Source organism: Orcinus orca, chromosome 8, assembly GCF_937001465.1.
Source record: "Orcinus orca chromosome 8, mOrcOrc1.1, whole genome shotgun sequence".
Lineage (NCBI taxonomy): Eukaryota > Metazoa > Chordata > Mammalia > Artiodactyla > Delphinidae > Orcinus > Orcinus orca.
Window position 1 is genome coordinate 63,863,877 of NC_064566.1, and position 25,554 is coordinate 63,889,430.

Here is a 25,554-nt window from a genome sequence, read left to right on the forward strand (position 1 = left end):
ATGTAGCTGACTTGTTTTTAGTGCAGAATTTGTGGTTTGATTTGAAGCTTCATTCTCCTCTACTCAGCCATCAGATTTTAGAATTCTTCAAAGATTGGTTTTAAGCTCTCTTCTTATCTCTGTATTCTCATTGTAAACAACTTACCCCACGTTCATAGCTTTAACTACCATCTAATGTAATAGGAGGGAAGAAGAAGAAAATGGTGCAAAGCAGAAGCTGTCAGACATGAATCTCCTATTGGAAAATCATGTCTGTTAGCTATTACGTTTCTCAGTAAAGTAGAAGGTAGGATCTTTGGTGAAACTAAGGATAAAGAGCCAAAGGCCTGGATAGAATTCAGAATCTTTGCAATATTTGTTTTGTGTAGATCAGAGTAAAAGGGTAGGATTGCTGGGCTGTGTTCAGGATCCATCTGGGCATGCTGATCATATTTTGTAGTGTAGCTTTCTCTAGCAGTGCACACTTGCTTCTTTATAGTTATGGAGAAAGTAGGTAGTTTTATGTGTGGTTGCAGTTTTGCCAGTGGAGGTGATGCAAGGACTGAATGGCAAAGGAGTTTAGGGTAGTAGAGTGTTTCCTGATGTCATGGAATTTCAGCTGGATAAGGAAGATGGTGAAGAAAGTAAGTTTTGATAGGTGGAAAGAAATATGAAGCTATTGAATTGGAATTCTCTTAAGAGGCCAAAGACCTGTCATGGTGGGAGTGGTTCCTCAAGAGAATTAGAAGTAAAGGAGAAGGTGGTTGCAAGGTGAACTGCTTGAGTAAATGATTCCAGAGCAGTTAGGATGACAAGATGATGGTAGTAACTATGGAAGTAGATGGCTGAAGTGAGGCGGAGTTACTCGACTGGAATTGAGAAGGCCAGAGTACTGCATGGATCACACATGTGATTGTTGAAGTCACCCAGAATGATGGAAGGATTTGAAGTTGAGAGAAAGACTTCGGGTTAAGTTCTAAGGCCTTTGATAAATAAGAGAGAATGACAGAGAGGTTGGCAGATACAACAGTGATGAGGCACAAGGGCTGGTGTGACTGAAAGGAATGAGTCTTAAATGATCAAGATCTATGCTAATGAATTGGGGATAATGCTAGAAATTGGGGATAAAAGCTAGAAATAGTGAGCAGGGAAGAAAGTGGTAAGTAAAGAAGCAGCCTTCTTTTAAGATGGCTGCAGGGCATATGTGTCTGTAAGACACCTTGTTTTTACTGGAGGCAGAGAGGCAAAAGAGAAAAAAAAATTGTTTTCCAGGTGGGGTTAAGATTATAGGACAAGGTAAAACAGGTAAAGGTGTACTCAGTACTCAGTAAAGGTGATTTATTTATTGAACAATTGAAACATTAATTGATTGAAGCATTAAGATTGAAACATTAAGATTGAAACATATTAATATTATGTCCACATCCCTTTTGGTTTGTATGTGTATTGGTATTTAGAACAGAGTATACATATTACAGATGGAATTTAATAATCTCAGCATCAATGGGATGAGGTCAGGAGTACCAGGATGGGTAAGAGAAACAATCAGAACTATGAGTGAAATCAGTGCAAAATATATAAGTCAAATGAGGCATTTACTGTCTAAGGACTATAGAATTCTATTTGTAAATGTGGTAGATTGATTATGTACATGTTGAAATTAAGTTTCCCTAAATGTCTGATGCTGCTTAAAGAAAATGTCTCAAAGCTTTATATTGAGTTAATGATCATATGATCACATTAATAAATTACTAAGATAGTATGAAAATTGCTTTCTCTTTAATGATTTATTTAACCTGTTAAGTGGTAAAACTAAATAAAAATTGTTTTCTTATTGAATGATGTCATTATACTTTCTTGGAAATATTTTTCCAGAATTTCCTAGTACAGTAAATTACCTTTATTAAACAGATATATTTAGCTGTGCCCATATTCCAGTGTTGGACCCTGTATATGTTGGAGAAAATCTTGTGTTGAGCAATTTCCTCAAGTCCACTTAGTATTGAAATATAAATATATAATGAAGGCTATTTATTAGATCAGTAGTAATCATGAGAGCTAGCATATCTATAACACTTATATTGTGCCAGGCACTGCTTAAGTACTTTACAAATGTTAATTAATTCTCAAAACAACCCTCTGAGGGTAGGTGCCATTATTATCACCCTATCTTTATAAGTGGGCAAACTTATAGAGAGGGTTAATTAAGTTGCTATTATAAGTGGCAGAGCCAGGATCTGGACCCAGATGCTTTTAACCATTATGCTAAACTGGTTTAATGTGATGCCAGGAAGAATATGACCTGTAAAAAGAAAAACTTTTTCTTTCCTGCATTCTGTTTCTTATTTTCTCAGTCGTATGGACTACTTAGAATTGGGTTCAGTGCTTAAGATGGAAAAACCTAAAATACAGTGGCTTAAACATGAGGTAAATTTACTTCTTACATAAAAGAGGACCCCAGGCGGGGGGTCCAGAGCTGATACGGTAACTCCAGAGTCATTGTATCCTAACTCACTGTTGCACCACACTTCTGAATAAACTTCATTCTTAAGATCACTTCCTATACTAAGATGGCTGCGAGGACTCCAGCCTTTGTATCTGTCTTATAGGCTAGGAGGAAGGTGAATGGCAAAAAAAGAAAAAGAGACGCTCCTATTGAAATCAACTTTCTTTAGACAAAGCCGGCTCCACACAACACTTCTGCTCTCCTCTCATTGCTCAGAATTCAGTCGCATGGGCATACAAGCTGGGAATTGTGGTCTTTTATTCTGGAGAGTAGCATGCCTAACTAGATAATGGGATTCTGTTACTAAAGTAGAAAGGGGGAATGGTATTAGGTAAGTATCTAGCAGTCACCATCCTTGGATCCACATCTTTTCAGACTGATTTTTTTTTTTTTTTTTTTTTGGCGGTACGCGGGCCTCTCACTGTTGTGGCCTCTCGCGTTGCGGAGCACAGGCTCCGGACGCGCAGGCTCAGCGGACATGGCTCACGGGCCCAGCCGCTCCGCGGCTTGCGGGATCTTCCCGGACCGGGGCACGAACCCGTGTCCCCTGCATCGGCAGGCGGACTCTCAACCACTGCGCCATCAGGGAAGCCCCAGACTGATTTTTTAATACTGATTTTGTAAGTACATTTTGAACTGAAGTTTAAATAACTGACACAGACCGGTGAAGACAAGGATTGAGAAGCAGTAGAATGGGATTTGGGGACACTCATGGCATATAGTGAGGTTAGTGCAAAAAACAAATTGGAGAGGGCATAAGTCATAATTGCTGTAGTTTTCAATTACTACAGGGAAATTCTTCCATAAAATGATAAGTGAAGTCTAATTATACATTCACCTAAAATATATGTTATATTATTAACAGGTTAATGAAAAGCAGCATTTTTAAATTGGATTTCCAGTTCCTTTATGGGGAGGGGGTGGATGAAAAAATTCTCACCTGTTTGTTTCATTTATTTAGGTATGTGAGAAAAGATGATTATTGAACTGAGAAAGTCCTAAATGATCAGGAAGAAATTCCTTCCTAATTCTCCCTCACTCACAGGAGATATGTACTCTTGTCCATCATCCTCTTTTAAAGAATGGTAGACATGCTATATTTTATTTCACATGGTTGTGGGAGTTTTATTATATCAAAAAAAAACAGAAAAAGAAAAGAAAAAATATTATTTTAGAGGAAAAATCTTTCATTGGAAAGGTATTTTCTTCCCACTGAAGATAATAGTAAGCTGCAAACGGTTACCTAAGCTTATTTACTTTATTCATAGCTTAGATTTCATGATTTTTTAAAAAAAACTATTTATTTATTTTTTGGCTGCGTTGGGTCCTCGTTGCTGCACGCCGGCTTTCTTCTACTTGCGGCAAGTGGGGGCTTCTCATTGCAGTGGCTTCTCTTGTTGCGGAGCACAGGCTCTAGGGGCACGGACTTCAGTAGTTGTGGCCCGTGGGCTCAGTAGTTGTGGCTCGCAGGCTCTAGAGCGCAGGCTCTGTAGTTATGGCGTACGGGCTTAGTTGCTCTGTGGCATGTGGGATCTTCACGCACCAGGGCTCAAACCCGTGTCCTCTGCACGGCAGGTGGATTCTTAACCACTGTGCCACCAGGGAAGTCCCTTCATGATTGTTTTTGGTGGTGATACATAAAAACTTTTCATGAAAGTAGAAAATTTTGTGCATGTTATACATTTCAAAGAATAATGCATGAAACTAAGTGTCAGGATCAATACTCTTATTTTCCTGTGAGTGTGCTCTGGAATACAGGATAGCTAAGTAAAGTCTTGTTTACTTTCAGGGGAGAGTAACTACTCTTTTTTAAAGATGGTCTGAATATGAATATTTACATGTTCATTACACACTATCAACTATAACCTTTTTAAATAACTTAAGTTTCCAATAAATGATTTAAGAATTTGAACTAGAACAAGAAAACCTTCTATATCTTTATTTCACAAGTATATTAGGAACAAAATTCTGACCTTAACGGTCAAAGATATTGAATGGATGGTCATGGATTTAACAGTGTTCTAGTCTATCTCATTGTTGCTTTTGTATTTTTTCTCTTGCTGAACAATTAGTAAACCCAGTTTACTAGTGTTAATGTTTTTGTTTTGTTTGATTTGTTGCTTGTGGAAACCTGATTAGAGCTTTTCAGAGTGGATTGCAGTCAGAAGTGATTTATTTTGTATATCTAAGCTGGATTCCAGCTGCTTGAGGTTTTTCTCTTGGATGTCTAGATTTCAGATAGCATCTAGATTGAAAAGACAGTTCTGGTTAAGATGCCTATCCTAGTCTTTCTTAAGCAGTTTAAATTCTTTGTTTTTCTAAGTTTCTAAGAATTTTACTTAGATTTTTATGTTAAAAATCACTATTTATGCTTAAATTTTTATATTGATAGGATTATAGATTCCATAATTTGCTTTTAAAAATGGCTAGTTTTAAGGAAGAATTATATTGTTTAAAAAAATTACTCATACTTTTCTCATTTTGACTAGCCAAATCAGTAGATTTCAGTAAGCTGTCTGTAAGTAAAGTCCTACAGCATATAACAAAAGAACTTTCCCTTTAGTGCTTCTAATTCAGAAGTTACAGCCTCTGAATGTGAAGAGACAGACTCCTGTTCATACTCACCATACGATTTGTCGTATCCTAAATCTTTCCATTAATTTTTGCATTTTTATTTTATTCACCAAAACGTAAGCAGTTTCACATCTAGTTCTTACTTACATGACTTGTCAAACTCTTCTGTTTATTATTAAAATTAAGTTTCATAGCCTTCTTCACAGTGCCACAAATTTAAAATGTTCTATGAAATAGCATTTTCTGGGAAAGTATCAGCCATCATTACTCTTAGACTACAGATTTCTGTAGATGTTCTCACTGGTTTTGTTTTTTTTTTTTTTAAGAGAAATTAAGTTTTTTTCAGATTCAAGTCATATGTACCAGAAGGAACATCTGTAAAAATCTCAATACGCTTTCTCTTATGTGAATTCTCAGTTATAAAATACTTTTCTTGTATCAGGTTACCTATCAGTTTACTTTTAGAAAGGTCATTTATGATTGCTTCCTTCTTGACTATAATCCTTAGAAGAAAAGCCACCTTGAAAATTATACATCAGCATTAAAAAAAATATGTCTGTAATCACAGTCTTATTGGGTTCAGTTAATCAATATCAACTCCCTGGAGCTCCGGTATGGTCACATTAACTTACTGTGGATTTCTGTCAGGTTTTCATGGTTCTAATATCAATGAAGAGAAGAAAGTTGTACCACACATCTATTACCACCCTATTAATTTTAATCTTTAGAAAGTCACTTATATGCAGGCTGCAGTTGCTTTTGTGATTATGTTGAACTGCGTTGTTCAGTATAATAGCCCTCAGCCAAACACAGCTATTGAGCACATGAAATGTGGCTACTGCAAATTTAAGGTGCTGTAAGTATAAAGCACACCCAGATTTTGAAGACTTAGTATAGGAAAAGATGTAAATATCTTATTAATAATTCTTTTATGTTGATTATTTGTTGACATGATAATACCTTGGATATATTGGGTTAAGTGAAATACATTATTAAAATTAATCACGTTTTTACCTTTTAAAATATGGCTACTAGCAAATTTAACATTTTATATACACAGCTTGGATTATATTTCTGTTGGACAGTGTTGCTGTACCAGATACAAGACTGGAGATGATCTCTATAGATCTGGTCCGAGCACTGTGATGATTCTGACTGATCTGATTGGTTCTGGAACCATCATTTTATTTCCGATTGTTATGATGTTGAGGTCTCTTTTTAGGATTTTACAGTGTGCTATTTTGGAATGTAGAACTCTTGGAAAGTCCTTTTTATTTCTCAGGGCATGAACCAAAAACTACCTTTGCTTTCAAAGAATTTAAGCCCTTAAACTTTTCATTAGCCCTAGATCGTCTCATTTCTGAAGTTGGACCTTTCTAGCTGGTATGGCTATTACCCTGCTTTTCTTCATCCTTTTATTATTAAAAACCTCAAATTTATTAATTTTATCTCCATGATTCCATTTATTCCATCCAAAGCTTTTGGCTTCTTACAGTCTGAGTTCTTCTTCACTAAGTCTATAGTAGAAAGAATATAGGATTTAGAGTCAGAAGTCTTAGATTCTAATTCTGGTTCCTTCTCTAATAATTTATTAGCTGAACAATCCTGGACAAGACACTTTTCTTCCTAAACCTCAGTCTTTTTATCTGTAAAATGGATGTTGTGGGGACCAAATAAAACACGATACAAATGTTGTTATTACCTACCCACGTTCTTAGAGGTCTTTAATCTTTTTGACAGTAGTTGACTTCAGGGCTACTATCCTCTCCTAGTACCCTTTATTCCTTGCTGTTTATTTTTATTGTCATTTTAAATCTTCTCATTTGCTCGTCCATTGATATTTGTGGTTCTACCAGTCTTCAGTTCTTCTAACGGACTATGGTTATAAAGAAAAATAGAACAAATATATGATATTGTTCACAAAGTGGAAATCATCACTTGGAATCTGCACAAAGATTTTTAAAGGCTGAGACTGTAGATTCAGAAAAAAGTTCCAACACCAAGGGGGGAGGAAGGAGAAAACCATAAATTGTAGAAAACAAGACCCAAGGGAAGGGGAGAAAGGAACTTAGCATGTACTGAATACCTGTCTTGTTCCAGGCATTGCTCTTGATAGATGATTGTATGTTACCTCATTTTAATTATTTTCCCCCCTGTCTTACAGAGGAAGAAACTGAGGATCAGGCATATTAGCTAACTTGCTTTTAGTTTATTCAGGTCCCTCCTTATTATTTATCTGTGTTTTCCCCCCAGACTTTGTTTGGTAAGTGTTGTTTTACTTTGGGCATTCAAGTTCTGTGCTAATGATGTAGATAGAGTTGGTCTCAAGTGTACTAGCCAAAGTAAATGAAACTTGAGTATTTTTAAACAAGGATACCAGATATGAGATTTATGAAATGTATTTTGTACTGTTTGGGGGAATATAGGTCTCTAGACCAGTCTTTAGAGTGGGTGGAATGGGTGTGGCAGTAATTCAGGAAGCCTTCCCCTCCCAAGCTAGAAATGTCAACAGAACTTTCAAGTCTGAAAGCTGCTGAACACTAAAAATGAAACCCTTCTCAATGTCTGTTTCTTTCCCACATTCCCTCAGGGCTCAACTCCCACTATTCTGCCAGCTACTTCCTTTCCTGGTAGGCAAAGCGAAAATGGTAATTGTGAATTTGTGAGTCAATGCTGCAGCCTTCAGGGCTAAATCCAGCCTTATTTGAAATTTCTTCACAAATGTGACTTTTAACAATCTCTGCTCACTTCCCTCAAAGCTTTCCTCCCTGTCTACACTTCTCCACTTATTAGCTCCCTAATGCTCTACCCCGTACATGTCTTTCTCAGGTTCCACCAGTACCTTCCTACCTTCTGACTTTCTGACTTACTTTTTCAGAAAGGCCCAAGTATCTTGTCTTGTGGCAGATATTCTGTACTGACTCAAGCGTAGAATTAGTAGCAGGAGTGAATGAACTCTTGAGAAAGAAATACCATATTTTCAACTCTGTGTCCTCATATTAGAGAAGGCTAGACAAGACTTCCATAAAATATGATTTGTAAGTGCACTGGTTTCTAAAGAAATCTTTTTTTCCCTTAAGGAATTCTAAGAAGCATCTGTTGTATTTCTAGAGAAAATCATCTTTAACCTCTCCTTCATTTTTTGTTTTATTTAAATGAATGGATATTTGAGAAGGCCTTGTCTCCATGTTCAGGCCCCTACAATTTTTCTGCTATAAAAAAAGTATGTGAAGTGTTACTATTACATTGGGTAATTTTATTTCAAACTAAATACAAGACTGTTATTTTCTTCTGTCCTGCTGTATGATTGTCTTTTGTGTTTTCACTTGACTCTCCCTCCTCTTTAGCCTTTTGGAATTTTGCCTCTGAAGCTTGAATCCCCTTCCTTTTTTCTGAAAAATGAGATGCAGAACAAGGCATGGCTTGAAGTCAAAAGTAAATTCCTGTATTTAAGTGCTAGCAACCGTTATAGGCTGTCAACCTGATGCTTATAGTGAGTGGTGCCTATCAACCACTTGGCTGTTAGGTGACCATATGTTCTAGGAAAGGGCACTGGACTAACTCTAAGAATGTTGAGTTTTGATACATTGTTGCCAGGACAATCACTCTGTATATTAAGAGTTTGTCTGGCAGGATACTGAAAACCTAAAATATAACCCACACGTACAAACTTGTTGGAAGACAGAATGCATTTTTCATCAAGTTAGAGTCTCAGTGAGAAAAACCTAGTTTGGATTTTAAAGTTTTCCTCCCACTTTTCTCTACTGCCAGCCTCCACAGGGCCCCTAATTATGTAGCACTGAAATGAAGATTATTTTCTTCATTTTTAAATAGTATTATTGCTTTTGACTCAGCAGCATTTCAGTTTACATATGCAAAGGAAAATATAAAATTACAAGAGATGGACATTAGCTAGGCTGGTATTTAAGGAGAGAATTGATGTGTAATTAGAACTACTTAGATGTGACCGTACACCAGTTTTGCTCATCTTTGAAAAATAACATATACAATCCTAAATATGTGTGTATGTGGGTGTGTGTGTGATCTTGCTACTATCTTTTTTTTTTTCTTTTTTTTTTTTGTGGTACGTGGGCCTCTCACTGTTGTGGCCTCTCCTGTTGTGGAGCACAGGCTCCGGACGCGCAGGCTCAGCGGCTATGGCTCACGGGCCCAGCCGCTCCGCGGCATGTGGGATCTTCCCAGACCAGGGCACGAACCCGCGTCCCCTGCATCGGCAGGCGGACTCTCAACCACTGTGCCACCAGGGAAGCCCTTGCTACTATCCTTAATATATTTTTAAACATTTCTAATGTAGGCTCATTAAATGTTCTAAGATATTTTCTTGTTAAATATTAGGTCATATATACATTAAATATTCTAAGATATTTTCCTATGAAGTATTACACGAGTATGTTCCACCTTTCAAAACAGGTAAAGCAAGAGCATGTTGCAGAAAGTCAGCTTGTAACAAATATAGATGTATATAAACAATATACTCTATTCTTAATTCAACAGAACTGTTATTTGCTGTACTTAATTCAACAGAACTCAGATAATTTTCACATATAGATGTTACAGGCAAATTTAGAAGTAGATAAACCACCTGGAGGTAAAAATATAATTTTGAACATTTGAGTATTTAGTTTGTTCACTTGTATTAGAAGTTATTTTACTTTGGGTAGAACGTTAATTATATAATTTTTTTTCTACTCAGAACATACAAAGCTATATCTTCAGTGATCCCTAGAATTCAAAGTTTCAACCCATCTCATTATAAATTTAGTATTGATTCAATTTATTTAAATTTGACTCCTAGAAGCAGATTGTGACTGTCTCAAGTTTGAGTAAATCATAAAAATTTATAGATTATTTTGTATCAGAATTTTTAAGTTGTGAGGAATCCTAAGGATCATTCAGTTCCATCTTTTCACTTTATATTTGAAGAAACTAAGGATCAGAAACGTAAGTTTCTTTTTAAGGTCTTGTAACTATTTAGTGAAAGCCAGAATTAAAAATTAGATTCTCAGACTGTCTTACCGTGATCAATTGTGGAGTCTAAAATGGGAGAACACTAACTAGAAGGAAAAGAATTAACCTCTCAGTATATCAGGCCATATATATCTACTGACCTATTTGTGGATGATAGATCATCTCTGTTGAAATTCATGATAACCTTAAGACTGTTCTAAGTCATTAACATTGTTGGCTCTGATACAGTAAATGAAACATTGCTCAAGTAGGAATAGCTGTGTTTTCTTTCTCTTGCATTTTGAAATTATCAATGCCACATGATCGATATCGAAGAAATACCTTCCAGATGGCTTTGTTTTTGTTTACTGATTCTATTTTGCAATGGATGTCCTTGAAAGAATATGGGCCTTATAGTTTTGGATGACCTTTCATTCCTCCCTATTCCTCATTTAGGCTGGTCAGATAGGATTTTGTTTTTGTCTTTAAGATAAGCATGACTGTTTGCATGTAAATCCGTTGTCACATTTTATGTGTATATTCAAAAGACTGCATTTTTCCAAATAGTTTGATGAGTTAAAACCTTTTTATTCTCATTTTCTACCCTGGTAGAATTTCACTTCTAATAAAGCTTGAGGGAAAGTAGAATACCTTTCTAAAGTTTCTCAAAAAATATCAGGTTATTCCTGTAACCAGTCCCCTAATCTTCCCTCCCCTGCCCAACTCTTCCAAAAAAAGATCCTCAAAAGTGAAGTGACAAGGCTGATAAGGGTCATCAAACTTAAGATTTCCCATGAGATCCTCATAGAAGGGACCTCTATGAAGGGACCTCGCCATAAAAACTGAGAGCACTTTGAAAACAACACAGTTTTCCTGGAACCTGGGAGAGAAGTTTGAAGAGACTACAGATGACGGCAGAAAAACTCAGACTGTCTGCAGCTTTCCATTGGTTCAACGTCAGCAATGGGATGGGAAGGAATTAGCACAATAACGAGAGAATTGGATATGGTGTTAATTACACAAAGGTATATAACTATTCCATCCAAAGTGCCTTGTTGGCAGTCTTGGTTTCTACCATCCTTCTCTGTTCCCACAGTAAATAAATTATGTGACTTTATTAATTGTACACACACAGAGCAACATCTAGAACTACATTATGGTTGCTGAAAATGAGGTTATTCTCTGTGGCAGAGATAGTCTAGATGAATTCCTGATTGCAAAGTGAGAAATAGAGGGTTTTTGGGGGGCTTTTTTTATTACAACAGCTAGTATTAATTACCTGAATTTTATAGCGTCTTAAAGTTTAATACTTTATGTCTTCATTTAGTCATAGTTTTGAAAAATTATTTTTAAACCAATTTTTTGATCTATCAGAATATATTAAAATGTCTTAAAGTTGATGTATAGTTTAATCTATTAAAACAAAATAAAGAGCGATGTAAGTTTTTAGATGGCTTTAATATTGGTTGCTTTCAACAGAATTCAGTTTGTAAGTTGATGTTTAAAAGGTTTAAACAAATACTGCTAAGTGAGATGATAGTTTAAAAATAAACAATGAGGTGGAATTCAGTACTAGGTCATGAAAGCTACACTTGGAATATCTTTGTTAAACACAGATCTGGTCATGTCATTCTTCTGGGGCGTGGGGCCTTTTGCCTTATAGCTAAAGTTCAAACTCATTTTTGACATGGTTTGGCCTATGCCAGTCTTTCTCTACACTGTTTCCTCCTTTCCATGTGCCACTCACATTAAACCTCTTCAGTTCCCAGAATACCCAATGTGCTCTCTTTTTTAAGTCTTATATATATTGTCCTTCTCTGCGTTCTTCCTCCACTTCTTCCTTTATGTACCACCTTAAATACCTCTTTTTTTTTTCCTGGGTAGCCTTCCATGACCAAGCCAGGGTTAGACACCTCTTCCTTTGTGCTCCTTTAGCACTGTGTGCTTTATATTAAGGTATTTCCTGTAATGTAGATGCACTTTTCGCTTACACGTATACGCCGCTGGATTGTGAACTCTTGGAGAACACGGACGCTGGCTATCCCCGGTCCTTGGCAAACTGCCTGGTACATAGTAGACTCATAGCATATATTTGTGAAATATTTAACTGCGTGAATGAATGTGAATAATGCCCCAACCCACAAACTTTATGGTCTCACCTCTTTTATTCAGTTGCAACTCCTAGTTCAGTGTAAACATGCCTATAGCTGCATTCCCATTCCTGCCTTTTGGACTTGATAGTTTTATATTACAGTCACTGTTACATTTCATTTGGGGTGTTAAAAAATAGCTCCTCATTCAGCAAGATTAGACTCCTTTTTAGACTCATATTTATGCACATTTATGTCTACGTGTAAATTCATACCAAATTATCAGGGAAAAAACTAATACAAGTTTATATTAAGGATGAGCACTGGGAGTTAATAAGTAATGGGTAGCTGAGTTTAAAATAAACACATTTTTTAGAAACTAAATATTTTTAAAAAGCTTATTAGAATTGCTGTTAAAAAAAATGAATCCAAGAAACATGGTACCCAATTGGAAATATAATTACTCAGAAATACAGTGTTTTCAGTTACTACACAGATAAAAATTTCTTTCTTTCAAGATATTTATTGAGTGACCTATATGCTATGCACTGATATAGGCACTTGGAATACATAGCTGAACAATGTGAAATTCCTGAATGCTTTAGTAATGAGAAAAAAAAAATGGAGCTCAGAGTACACACACACACGCACACACACACACACACACGTTTATGCATGTATATAAAATACTAATTAATATGTTGTAGACAAGCTTATTTCTAAAATCAGTAACAGATTTTAAGAATTATCATACTTAAAGTCAGATATTGAAGTTATTGTGTAAAAGACTAAATGATTGTAGGATTTGGGAGGAAAAGGGGAATTATGCCTTGAATTTCCTTAAATATTATAAACACATACAATTGATCTTCAACAAAAATATGCTTGGCGTGTCATAGTAGGCTATGTTATTGTTCAAAAGCCTTTGCTGCCTCTCCCTGGGGAAGCGTTATATTCCCTGCCCTATTAACATCATGCCTGGCCTTCGATTTGCTTTGGCTAATGAAATATGAGTGGAAATGGCTTATGCTTACTTTTGAGCAGAAGCTTTGGAGCCAGAACACAGTGTCCTGTATTCTCTTTTTTTCCCTGCTTTGACAATCAGCAGATCTGAATAGACACTTCTCCATCACGCTAAGGTCCGAAATAAAGAAGACATGTAGTTGAGCCATAGCCAACCCTTGTTTGACAGTTAGCATGAGCAAGAAATAAACTTTTATTGTTGAAACCATTGAAATTTTATTGGAATCACATGGAGATTTTGTTAAAACGCAGATTGTACAGGTTGGGCCCCACTCTTGGAGTTTCTGAATTCAGTAGACCTGGGATGGCAACCAATATTTTTATTTCTAACAAGTTATTATCATCTGATGCTGATGGTGTTCCAAGTGGTCCACACTTTGAGAAACACTGACCTATCCTTTCCTGACTAATACGGTCTGTTAGTTTATATTTCTAGATACCTTAATTACACAGTAAATGCTCTGATAACAAGATGCAGAATATTTCCCAGCCTCATTGTTAGAAGAAGTAAACTCTATAAAACTGCCTTTGATTTCTGGGACACGGACACACGAAATGCCGTAAGAAACCCTGTATTTGGAAGAGTGGATTAGATAACTATGGATATTACTATCACATTAGCCAGAGCCAATTAAAAACTGCCAAAACTATACAAAGAGCAAAGGAAGTTTGAGAAAGAAACAGACCCCTCTAATTGTGGGAGAAATTGCCATCCCTGATGGACTTGGTAGGAATTCTCTTGAAAAGAGAGGGTGGTTAAAGAAGGGATTGCATATGGAAGGACCAGGGTGACCAAAATGAGGGAGATGAGAAAGTGTGAAATGTGTCTGAAAGTAACTACTAATACAGTTTGCTACTGAGAGACAGATAAGGAAGAAGTGACCTCATGAGTTTCTTTCAGAAGTCCAATTTCTTATGTAGTGTATAATAGAAAACACAATAAAGCTTCGTTTCAGTCCTGTTTTTTGTACTCATGTCTGGGATTGAGGTGCTTTTGGAATTTAAATTGCTAAAAGTGGCACATTAATACCAAGCGTTGGCCTTATGATTGTCCAGGAAATTTTGGAGAGACTGATGTAAAAAATAACTGTCGTGAAGAGGGAGGTGCGTGAGAGAAGCCAGCATGGAGTCCTGACCAAAGTCAGGCCACATGTTTCGATGGGAGGACATGCGGAAAAGAGGAACAGGAAATTGGTTCCTTTAAAACTATCCATGCTCTTCCGTCCTTTGTAAAGTCTTTGCATAATGTCAGTTGGAAGGATTTTGCTTCTCCCTTCATTCAGGTGATTTGTGATTTCTCTCCTACACCCCAAGACCCCTCTTCTTCCCTGTAGTATTTCTTCTCCACAGTGAGACCCCAGGAGGCACAGAGACTTAGTTGATTGGGGTGTAAAATGATTTTATTGTTCTGTGAGGATGTCTTGGACCAAACTCTGTTTGGGGGCAAATCACTTAATCTCCCTGGGCCTTGGTTTCTTAATCTGTAAAATATAATTCTCTCAGGTTACTTTAGTTCCAATATTTCATTTCTCTAGTACCATTGATAGTACAGGAAGATTCCAATATGTTAAGTTGCCCAATTTCAGTCATATGTAACACAAATTAAGTTCATAATCTTTGAGATGAATGAAGTAAACTGTAGTTTTTAAATGAAAATTTTTATTTATTTATTTATTTTTGCGGTACGCGGGCCTCTCAATGTTGCAGCCTCTCCCGTTGTGGAGCACAGGCTCCGGACACGCAGGCTCCGGACGCGCAGGCTCAGCGGCCATGGCTCACGGGCCTAGCTGCTCCGTGGCATGTGGGATCTTCCCGGACCAGGGCACGAACCCGTGTCCTTTGCATCGGCAGGCAGACTCTCAACCACTGCGCCACCAGGGAAGCCCGAAGATTCTTATTTTAAAGTTAGGATACTCTATAGTCCTCAGTTAATCAAAAAATTGTAGCTTTCCAAAAGCATCCAAAATACTGTTTTTGCTCCATTATCTGGAGATGCATGTTTTATTTATTTTAGATCTGAACTTTGATATTAAATAAGCATAACTTTATGAAAAAGTATAGCCTAAATAGCTGCTCATTTTGTTCAATATGAAAACCAATTGCCATATTATTTTAATGACAGATACCAATGTGCATTTGAAAATAAATTAATGTTGATTCAAAGATTCTATATAATTGAAAACATTTGTTTTCATCCTTTTCCCAACCATTATAGGAGGGGAAAAAATGAAAATACTTGCCAATCTTGAGGTCTTTAAAAAATAGATTGGTTCAGTATTGTGGTTATAATTTTGTTTAATGTAAATAATTTTCGTCCATAGCAATGCCATGATTTTAAGAAAATTGCTAAGTTTTTCCTTGAATTTATATAAAACACCATTTTGATCTTAAATTTGGTTTTTGCCTATTGTTAATTTGTCAAGTGTAAACATGTGCCAGTTCCTTTGGAACTACAAACAGTTGAGATCCAGTGGAGATAAAATCTGCTCTTTTTACAAGTATTTTAAAGTTCGACTAGCATTGCTATTACCAGTTCATTTTGAGAGGGAAATTCATCCTAATTAACATTTCTTTTAGAAACAGTCTGAAGGTGATTCTTGGTTTCTTAGCAATTGAAGACAGCTTGGAGCATGACCTTCCTTAGTTTGGATTTTAAAGCAAAAGCAGTTCCAGCCTCTCCAAGTTTAAGGAGAAATCTGATTCTATTGGAGTTGTTACTGTAAGTTTGAATCCAAATGTTTCCAATTTGTATTTAGAACACACTGGAAAAAAGTACACAATAATCATCTGGGGACTTACAATCACACTTGATTACCCATAACTGCTGCCTTGCTTCAGCAGCTTTCCTTAGGTTATTGAGAACAAAGCTAAGCACCAGTGTTCATTCTGTATGAAATAAATGTACTGTAAAATATTTACCAGAATCAAAAATAATATTTTTAACATACTGGGAAAATTCACTATTTAAAGGAATCCAATTGAAAATTATTTGGAAGATATATGATGTGTTCACGAAGCAAACAAAATAATCTTCCACAAATTTCTTCATCTGTTGCTGTTCCAATTTCAGATTTTTGTATATGAGATGAGCTTTCTTAAAGTAGGAACATAATATTAGTTATTTTGTTTTCTCATATTAAGTGCCATATGTGGCTTGAAACTGAATTCTCTGAGTCTGTTTTATTCTTCAAACAATAGTAGACTTAAGAGGAAAAACCTGTTGTGTGTATGTAAGCAATGTAGTGTATTTTAATTGCACATCACAGCTTCTGAGTAGTAAATTGAAATGATTGATTTAACTTGTTGGAGTGTACATATGTGAGTAGGACACTGAAGATTTAAATTAAAAAAAGCTAAAATAAAATCTTTAAATTAATTCCATGTCAATTTTTCTGATATTCTTATGATAAATAGGTGTCAATCAAAATCTATAGTTGTTAACTGATTCACTTTGTTATAAAGCAGAAACTAACACACCATTGTAAAGCAATTATACCCCAATAAAGATGTTAAAAAAAAAAAAGAGATCACCATACTATCAATGTTTATAATCTGAGAAATAAACAGAAAATTCCAAAAAAAAAAAAATCTGTAGTTGTTGATCAAGTTTCAGTTACTAAATTATAGCTGAGTACTAAGGTAAGCTTCTACACCTGAAAACAGGTTAGGTAAATTGATTAGAAAAAGTGGTTTATTCTTTCATGTGGGATTTTAAAAACAAGATGAGAAAAATTTAACTTAAAAAAACTATATAGGGTCTTCCCTGGTGGCGCAGTGGTTGAGAGTCCGCCTGCTGATGCAGGGGACGTGGGTTCATGCCCCTGTCCGGGAAAGATCCCACATGCCGCAGAGCGGCCGGGCCCGTGAGCCATGGCCGCTGAGCCTGTGCGTCTGGAGCCTGTGCTCCGCAAGGGGAGAGGCCACAACAGTGAGAGGCCCGCGTACCACACAAAAAAAAAACAAACAAAAAAACTATATAAAATGGTATGTGTTTTCTTTATAATGAAGACAACTGTGAAACACAAATTCAAGGCATTTAGATAGGCATTCTTTTTTTTTAAATTAAACTTTTCAGTTGTATGCACTCCAAATGTATTTGTTTTTAGTACCAATGATAATTACATAATTAGACAAATCAAAATATTGAAGATCCAGCTATTATCTGTAACTGTTATTTATAATTAAGTTCTTATATCATTCTTTTCATACCTTCAATATGCTTGAAGTTTAAGCATTTTCTTTTTTAAAAAAATTTATTTATTTCGTTGTGCTGGGTCTTAGTTGCAGCATGTGGCCTCCTTAGATGTGGCTCACAGGCTCCTTAGTTGTGGCACATGGGCTCCTTAGTTGCGTCAGGCAGCCTCCTTAGTTGTGACATGTGAACTCTTAGTTGCAGCATGCATGTGGGATCTAGTTCCTGACCAGGGATCGAACCTGGGCCCCCTGCATTGGGAGTGCAGAGTCTTAACCACTGCACCACCAGGGAAGTCCCTAAGCATTTTCTGTTTTAAATAATTTTGTTCACATATTATAATAATGTAACTTTTATTTTTGATACTGAATGACTTAGGTGATTGTGATATAATCAATAGAATAGAATATTTTAAGAATCATCAGTATGCACGACTGTTTTAAATCCAATTTGTCTTTGATTTTGCCAATTTTTTTTTTAGCATCTTCAGTTGTGCTTTTGCATATGCAGGTGGTCACTGAGTTACAACAGTTCAACTTAGGATACTTCAACTTTACGATGGTGTCAAAGCATTGCGTATTTGGTAGAAACCATACTTTGAATTTTGATCTTTTCCTAAGCTAGCAGTGTTCGTTATGATCCTCCCTAGTGATGTTGGACAGCAGCTCCCAGTCAGCCACACAAATCAAAAGGGTAAATGACCAACACTTACTACCATTCTGTACCCATACAACCATTTGGATTTCACTTTCCATATGATATTCAATAAATTATGTGAGATATTCAAAACTTTGTTATAAAATGGGCTTTGTGTTAGACGATTTTCCCCAACTGTAGGCTATATAAGTGTTCTGAGTACGTTTAAGGTAGGCTAGGCTAAGCTCAGCTATGATGTTTGGTTTGTTAAGTGTATTAAATACATTTTCTTTTTTTTAAATTTATTTATCTATCTATCTATCTATCTATTTATTTATGGCTGCATTGGGTCTTCATTGCTGCACGCGGGCTTTCTTTAGTTGCGGCGAGCGGGGGCTACTCTTCATTGTGGTGTGTGGGCTTCTCACTGCAGTGGATTCTCTTTGTTTTGGAGCATGGGCTCTAGGCATACGGGCTTCAGTAGCTGCAGCATGCGGCTTAGTCGTTGTGGCTTGCGGGCTCTAGAGCTCAGGCTCAGTAGTTGTGGCGCATGGGCTTAGTTGCGGCGCCTGGGCTTAGTTGCTCAGGGCATGTGGGATCTTCCTGGACCAGGGCTCGAACCCGTGTCCCCTGCATTGGCAGGCGGATTCTTAACCACTGAGCCACCAGGGAAGCCCTGCATTTTCGACTTAATGATATTTTCAACTTGGGATGGATTTATTGGGACATAATCTCCATCATAAGTGGAAGAAGATCCATACTACTTTTCTCAAATCAAATACTTTAAGGAGATAGATGATGTAAAATGCAGGACTAAAGAAATTTGAAGCTGAACCCATAAAGTACAAATAAAGTAATTAAGCTCTTAGAAAGCACTACTGATACAGGAAATTGTGTGCCAGAACTTTTAGCCAAGATTATTTTCATTTATTTGACAAACATATATATAACTATGCAGATATCTTTTTTAATGATCAGAGATGGTATATAATTTATCTTTGCATTACTTAAATGATCTGCAGCACAGTGTCTTCTGTATGTTAGGTGCCTGATAAATGATTGTAGAGTGAATAAAGATAGATGCTGTAATATTTAACCAATATGTGAGTTTCCTTCTAACCAATTCAATGAGTAAAAAAAGGACAAAAGAACTCTGACACTGATACTTAACGAGTGTTTCTTTTTTTGTCACTGTAGTCACATAGTTATCCATGTTCATTGGGATCATAGTTTCAGAAAATTCTATCTATATCATTTGTTTCAGTTAGTAACTTTATGCCTTCTAGCAAAACTTTTACAGTAGTATTTTTAGTAAAGTTGACCGAGTCTTATGTTCTCTGACATAGTATTGGTGAAATAGAGATGAATAACTTTTACACTGTTTAATCTGTTCCTAAATGTTTAGATATTGATGTTTTTAATTAAACAAACTACACAAATAATATTTAAATGTATACTTGTAAAAATTTTTAAATGATATATGATATAGAGAGTAAAAAGTTCTATTCTTCCTTCATGTCTTTTAACCCATCCTACTTCAATAGGTAGCCTGCTAAAATTGTTGGGGGTATATCCTTTTGACCACTTTCTCTAACTTTCTATACTATATAATAAACAGCATTTTATATTTTATCATTAATAATAATATTTTAGCATTGATGCTTCGTATAGCAATAATGTAATCTTTTATCATTATTGAGATTATATCTATAGAATTGCTTGTTGTATCAATACTTAACAGCATTTCTGTAGTGTATGTATCATCTCAGTAGTTCGTTTTGTAATCTTAAAGTTAAAAAAGAAAAGGTTTTTTTTTCTAAAGGGTTATAAAGGCTATTTTCCCCAATTCTACAGTTTTTTTTAGATTTAATTACAAAGAAAAATATATGCAAAATATTTTATTTCTAAAATGGAGATACGTGCCTAATTAGATGAATAAGTCCTATCCCCCTGCCCAGCAAAAGGTATTTCAAAGACTTGTATTGTCAGTGAATTGATTGATATTATTTATCAATGCCAATAAAAGTGGAAAGGCTTTAATTTCAAAAAAAAAAAAGAAAAAGGTTGTCTTTGAACCTTTGCCAGGAATAAGTTCCATGTCTAAGTTTTATAAAGCAATAAGCAAATGAAATAATATTAGTAGCAGCCAGTAATCTCAAAACAAATTCAGGGTTTTGTTTGTATGTTACTATTTTTTAAAAAAATTCTTGACATCAGTGAGATCATTATCTATGAGTGATTTTAGAATAATTCATTTATTTTCCATTATTATTTCAAATAATAATAGTATCACTAAATACAATTATAGTAAGTGATGCAATTTCAGAATTAGAAATCATTTAATGAGCCAGTTATGGAGGTCATTTACTTCCAGGCTCTTTTTTAGGAGGCTGTGAGATTAAGCCCTTAAATTAAGTGATTTGCTCTAGGTTGATAGGGAGGTCATGACTAGTATCTGTTTCATTGTTCATATCAAGAGTCTTTCCATAGCATCATGCACTGCCTTAGAAATATGTAAAAGGAGATTTATAAAAGTACATTTTTTATATCTATTATATTTACCAAATAAATGAAAACTGACTAAACAAAAACATTTTAGGAGTCAAAATAGTTCTCAGAGTTTTCAGGTTACTAGAAAGCATATAATAAAGCAGCACATTTACATCATCAAATTCTATGTTGGTGCCAAATGGTAGGGTGTTCTTAGAGATTTTATAACTATATGCAATAATAGGAACAGGAATGTCACCTATCGTTAAAAGTCTCATATTTATGATATTTACTTCGGGGAATTTAATGCAGTTTAACTAAAATTTATTCAAAATTCATATTTTGAATGCCTATGAATTTGTTTTTAAACGAAAATGTGCAACAAAATGTTTGATATAGAAACCACATCAAAGAGCCAGAAATTTTTCCAAAAATGGCTTACTAGTGACATCTGCTGGTACAATGTTGTGATAAAGGTGGAAGTATCTCATGGAAATTAAGAATGAGATAAAGAATCTTCTGGGGCAAAATTGTTCATTTTACTATCATTTATATTTCTAATTGAAACAAAATTATCTTATTGGGTTCTCTCCCACTGGCATTGACCAAGCGTATTATTCTAATAATAATGTTAAACTTCTTTATACTTTCTTGTATATAATATGTAATTCCAACCTGACTCTCTGTGATTAGTTTCTTATCAGCTAAGTTGTTTGATATAATGCTGCAAATTCTTTTTCCTCTTTGTCTCTCCTGGCTTTGTTTTATATCATACATAGCACAGAACATTGCAAATGTAGAGATTCAGTAACTGTGGATTGAGTCATACTAGTTATTTATGTCATTTGCATAGACTGACTTTAATAGGAAAGTTTATGTCTACATGAGTTAAATGCATTATTTTTATGTACACTCAAAAATTAAAATGAGACTTTATATTAGAGAATGGATTTATTAGGAGAAATTATTTTTTTTCTTTTATAGAAAAGATTTTCTGCATTACAGGTTATGATGGAATAAAAAATACTCAGTCCTTGACTATTTTCTTTATTAACACTTAATTCCTAGATGATTGTATCTAGTCCCATGGATTTAAGCACTACTTATAAACGAATTAGACCTCTCCCTTGAACCCACATCTATATAGCCAGCTGCTTCCTTCCTTAATATTTCCATTTATAGCTCACATGCATCTCAAGCTTAACATATCTAAAACAAAACTTTGATTTTTCTCCTCAAACCTGTTTCTTTTGTAGTCTTTCTCACTTCAATAAATGGATATTGTATCCCTCCATTTGCTCAAACCAAAAATATTTTAATAATTTGTAAATTCTCTCTTGTACCCCACATTCAAACTATCAAGAAATTCCACCAGTTCTGCTTTTGAAATACATTCAGAGTCTTACCACTCCCCTCCACCTCTGCCACTGTGATCTAGTCCAGGCACAGTCATTTCTCCTCCTAATAAGCCTCTTTGCTTCTAACCTTGCCCTCCTGTAGTCTGTTTTCAAACCAGCAAAGTGATTATCTTAAAATTTAAGACAGATCTTGTCACTTCTCTGCTGAGAACCTTCCCAAGTCCTTATCATGCCTACAGGGCCTACAGGAATTGTAGACCACTGGCTCCCTCCACAGCTCTTACTGTGACCTCATTTCCTACCACTGCTTCCCTCCAGCTGCAGTAATGCACTTGCTGTTCTCCTTACATGCCATGCAGATTCCTTATCAAGGGCTTTGTGCTTGCTCTTCCTTCAGACTGAAATGCCCTTCCCTCAATTCAGTAAGGTTTCTGTTCAAATTACCAAATTCCACCTTCTCAGAGAGGCCCTTCCTGACTACACTATGTTAAAAACAAACAAACAAAAGGCCCAACCTGATCACTGTTTCTCCCCTCGTCCTGCTTTGCTTTTTTCCATAGCAGTTATCACCACATGACATACTTACTTTTTTTTTTATCCTATCTCTCCCCCTTCTAGAATGTCAGTGGTATGCAAGCAGAGATTCTATATTGTCCATTGTTACATCCTTAGAACCTAAACCAGTGCTTGCACATAGTAGGCACTCTGTCAATATTTGTTGAATAAATCAGCGAGCCTTAATACATGAATGGAGAATGTGATTTGATTTACATTATAATAACGGAATCCATCAAATAGTGAGGCACCTTTTAATGGGCTCTGTTTTGTATAAATCTTTATGTTTATATCATACTTTTTACATTTAACACAGATTACAATAGTGTTTCATAGTTAGATTAGGGCTCAGACAATACTTTCGGTGTCAAAATGCAGGGCAGTATTACTATTTTAAAGTTTCTTTTTCTGGGAATAATTACTTTTTTGTCCTTTTGACATAGACATCTGACCCTCAATTACATTAACAGACCTTATACACATGAATGGAAAGAAGAATAGCCCCTTTTGAATCCATGCTAAGACTTTATCAATATGAAGTGCTTCCCACAGGGTTCTGCTGAAAGAACCAAACTTCCATCATAATGAAATTGCAGATTCATTTGTAGATGCCCTTTTATATTTGAAAGCTACTTTTTGATGTTTGGTCTGCAGTTAGATTTATTGTTTAAGGTCACAAATATGCAATCATGACCAGACCAAGTTGTCAGAATCCTTTATCTATTCAGCATTGCACAAAGACAAATGGCTATCTTTTAACAATAACATACCAGAGCCAAAATTTGTTCCCAGTTGTACATAATCTTTTAATCAATCTGCTTTCTGTTTTCTAGTCAATAGACTCCCAGCCTAACCCCTCACCACCCCACCTATCTAGAAATTACTCAGTTATGGGTTTTAAATTACTGAGAAACACTTTCTTCAGATGGAAACAGATAACTTTAAGAATTTTAATGCTATAATTTTCCCATGCACGCTTTAAGTTTAACATTTGAATTATTTTGCCTTTGTCCTCATTCTATACAGAGTAGATAATTATATAGTATGTTAGCTAAATTCTCTGGTTACATTCTCACTGTTAACATGACCACAAAGTAGATTATGTTGCTTAATTGAATTCTTAAGTGCTTTAAAACATCTCAGTGCACATGGATTAAGTTTTTCCCTGAGATTCTATATGACCTCCAATAAAAATATATATTTAAAAATTTTTAGATAGATTTCTTATATTTTTGTTCATTTCCTTTGTGACCTTTCATATAAAAGGCATACAGAAAGAATTGTCCAGTTAGATTTAAGGCTATACTTTTTGTGCGAGAATATCCAGTGTCTAATATTAACATATGTTAGAGCATCATTATATCACCAATCTTTATAGTTTCTCCAAGGAATTTTGACACTAGATACCCAAAGATTCTCTAGTAACTTGATCATACCTATAGAGCAGACCATTAAGACCAGGATAGTAACGCCCCCATTTTAAAATCTTGTTTAAATACTTTTTGCAGATGTGAGAATCCCCCCTCCCCGCTACCCCAGTTGCCATGTAGTTTGAGTCTTCCCCAGTTAAAAGGAATACACTGTTTTAGGAGGAGTATAAGAGAAAACCATAACTTTTAAGTCAGATGAAGTCATTTTTTTGTTTTTCCTGAATTCTGACTACTATTTATTTTGTGACCTCAGGGAATTTACCACATCTGGGGGGCCTCTGCACAGCTGTGGAGTAGAGAAACACCTATTCATAAGAGTTGTGGTATAATTGAATGAGACAACACATATAAAGGGCCCAAAACAATGCCCAGCAATAGTAAGCACTCAATAATATTTGGAATCTTCTCTCTCTGCTCTCCTCCTCCACCCCCTATTCCTCTTGCTACATTATCTGTTCTGATTGGGTTTACTCAGAAGTTAAAATTGTTAACTAAACTTGAAGCCTTTTTGTGCCTGCCAACTCTACATTGCTCTGCATCCACTGAATTAATAAATAGGGAGAAGTCAGGACCTTGAATTGACCTGTACATAATACCCAGCAGGTGTATGTGGTCTTTCTCTTCGCAACAAATTGCTCCCCCAGGGATTGGCTAGAATGAAGAATACTCCGCTCCCAGCCTTCATTTTAAGTCCACATGGATCCCTTAGAAGATTTACTTTAAATCTCTCTTCAACCTGCAAATCTGAGAATTGAGCCTTAAATTATGTTAATACGACATGGGAAGGCATTATCATTTTAATCATTTTGTGTAAGATGGCTTGTTCATTGTTTGTTGTTTGTTTGACCATTTGTACTGCTCAGATCATCGTCCTAAAAGAGTTTCACCTTTAAAAGAAAATCATTTTCAGGAAAAAATTTAATAGCTATTTAATACTACTGCTTTATATCTCAAAACAAGTTATTTTATCATTGTAAATTTCTATTGTTTTAGGTGCAAAGATGGTTTGAAAGGATTTACATTCTCTGCACTTAGGTAAGTTGCATATTTTATTTATCTTTATGTTAAGAGAATTTACAAGTTTTTTTTAAAAAGTAATATCATCGTACATAATTGTAATAAATATTTATTGACTCCACTATTTAAGTTGCAAGCAATTTTAAAAGTCACAAAAGTGGCTTTGTGGACGTTTCATTAACAGAGTAATTTGTTAATTTTCCCCCTAAAAATCAGTCAGTCAGCCACTATTTGGGGGGCCTGTTATGTGCCTTACAGTATGGGGTATTAAAGAAGATTACAAGAACTCTCTGTTTATGGAGCTTGGAAAGACAAAGCTACACATGAACAATTACTGGAAAATGAAGCCCTTAATTGTGTGGTACCAGATTACGGGCTTTGTTAGGGCAGGACTCATGCATTGTCAAACACATTTTGTATTATAGGCTTCACTAGAGTCACTGGAGTCTTCTTTTCACCTCGTAGCCCATCTCTTATCACAGTAATTGGCACGTGGTCGATACTGTAGAGATGTTGGTTAGCATTAGTGTTGAATTTTATATTTCACCAAACATTTTCACATACATTAGGAAATTAAACTTTCTCTATTATTGAATAGAGTATTTTTGGTTGTGGAAATTCTTTGGTAACGATAACTAAATCATAACACACAGCAGTAATTTCTTCATGTCATATTTTTCATTAAAAGATCATGAAACTTATTAGAAAATAGCTTTTTGTTGTTGCATTCACAGAT

General features: G+C 35.5%; 1 protein-coding gene across 1 annotated transcript in view; it reads left to right on the forward strand.

Annotated features, from left to right (window-relative positions):
• The window catches only part of TMEM135 (transmembrane protein 135), a 245,376-nt gene that overhangs the window by 193,335 nt on the left and 26,487 nt on the right, over positions 1 to 25,554 (forward strand). Inside the window, exon 7 of the mRNA XM_033431910.2 lies at positions 24,795 to 24,836. Within this exon, the coding sequence (XP_033287801.1) occupies positions 24,795 to 24,836 (42 nt within the window). The remainder of the gene's footprint in view (positions 1 to 24,794; positions 24,837 to 25,554) is intronic.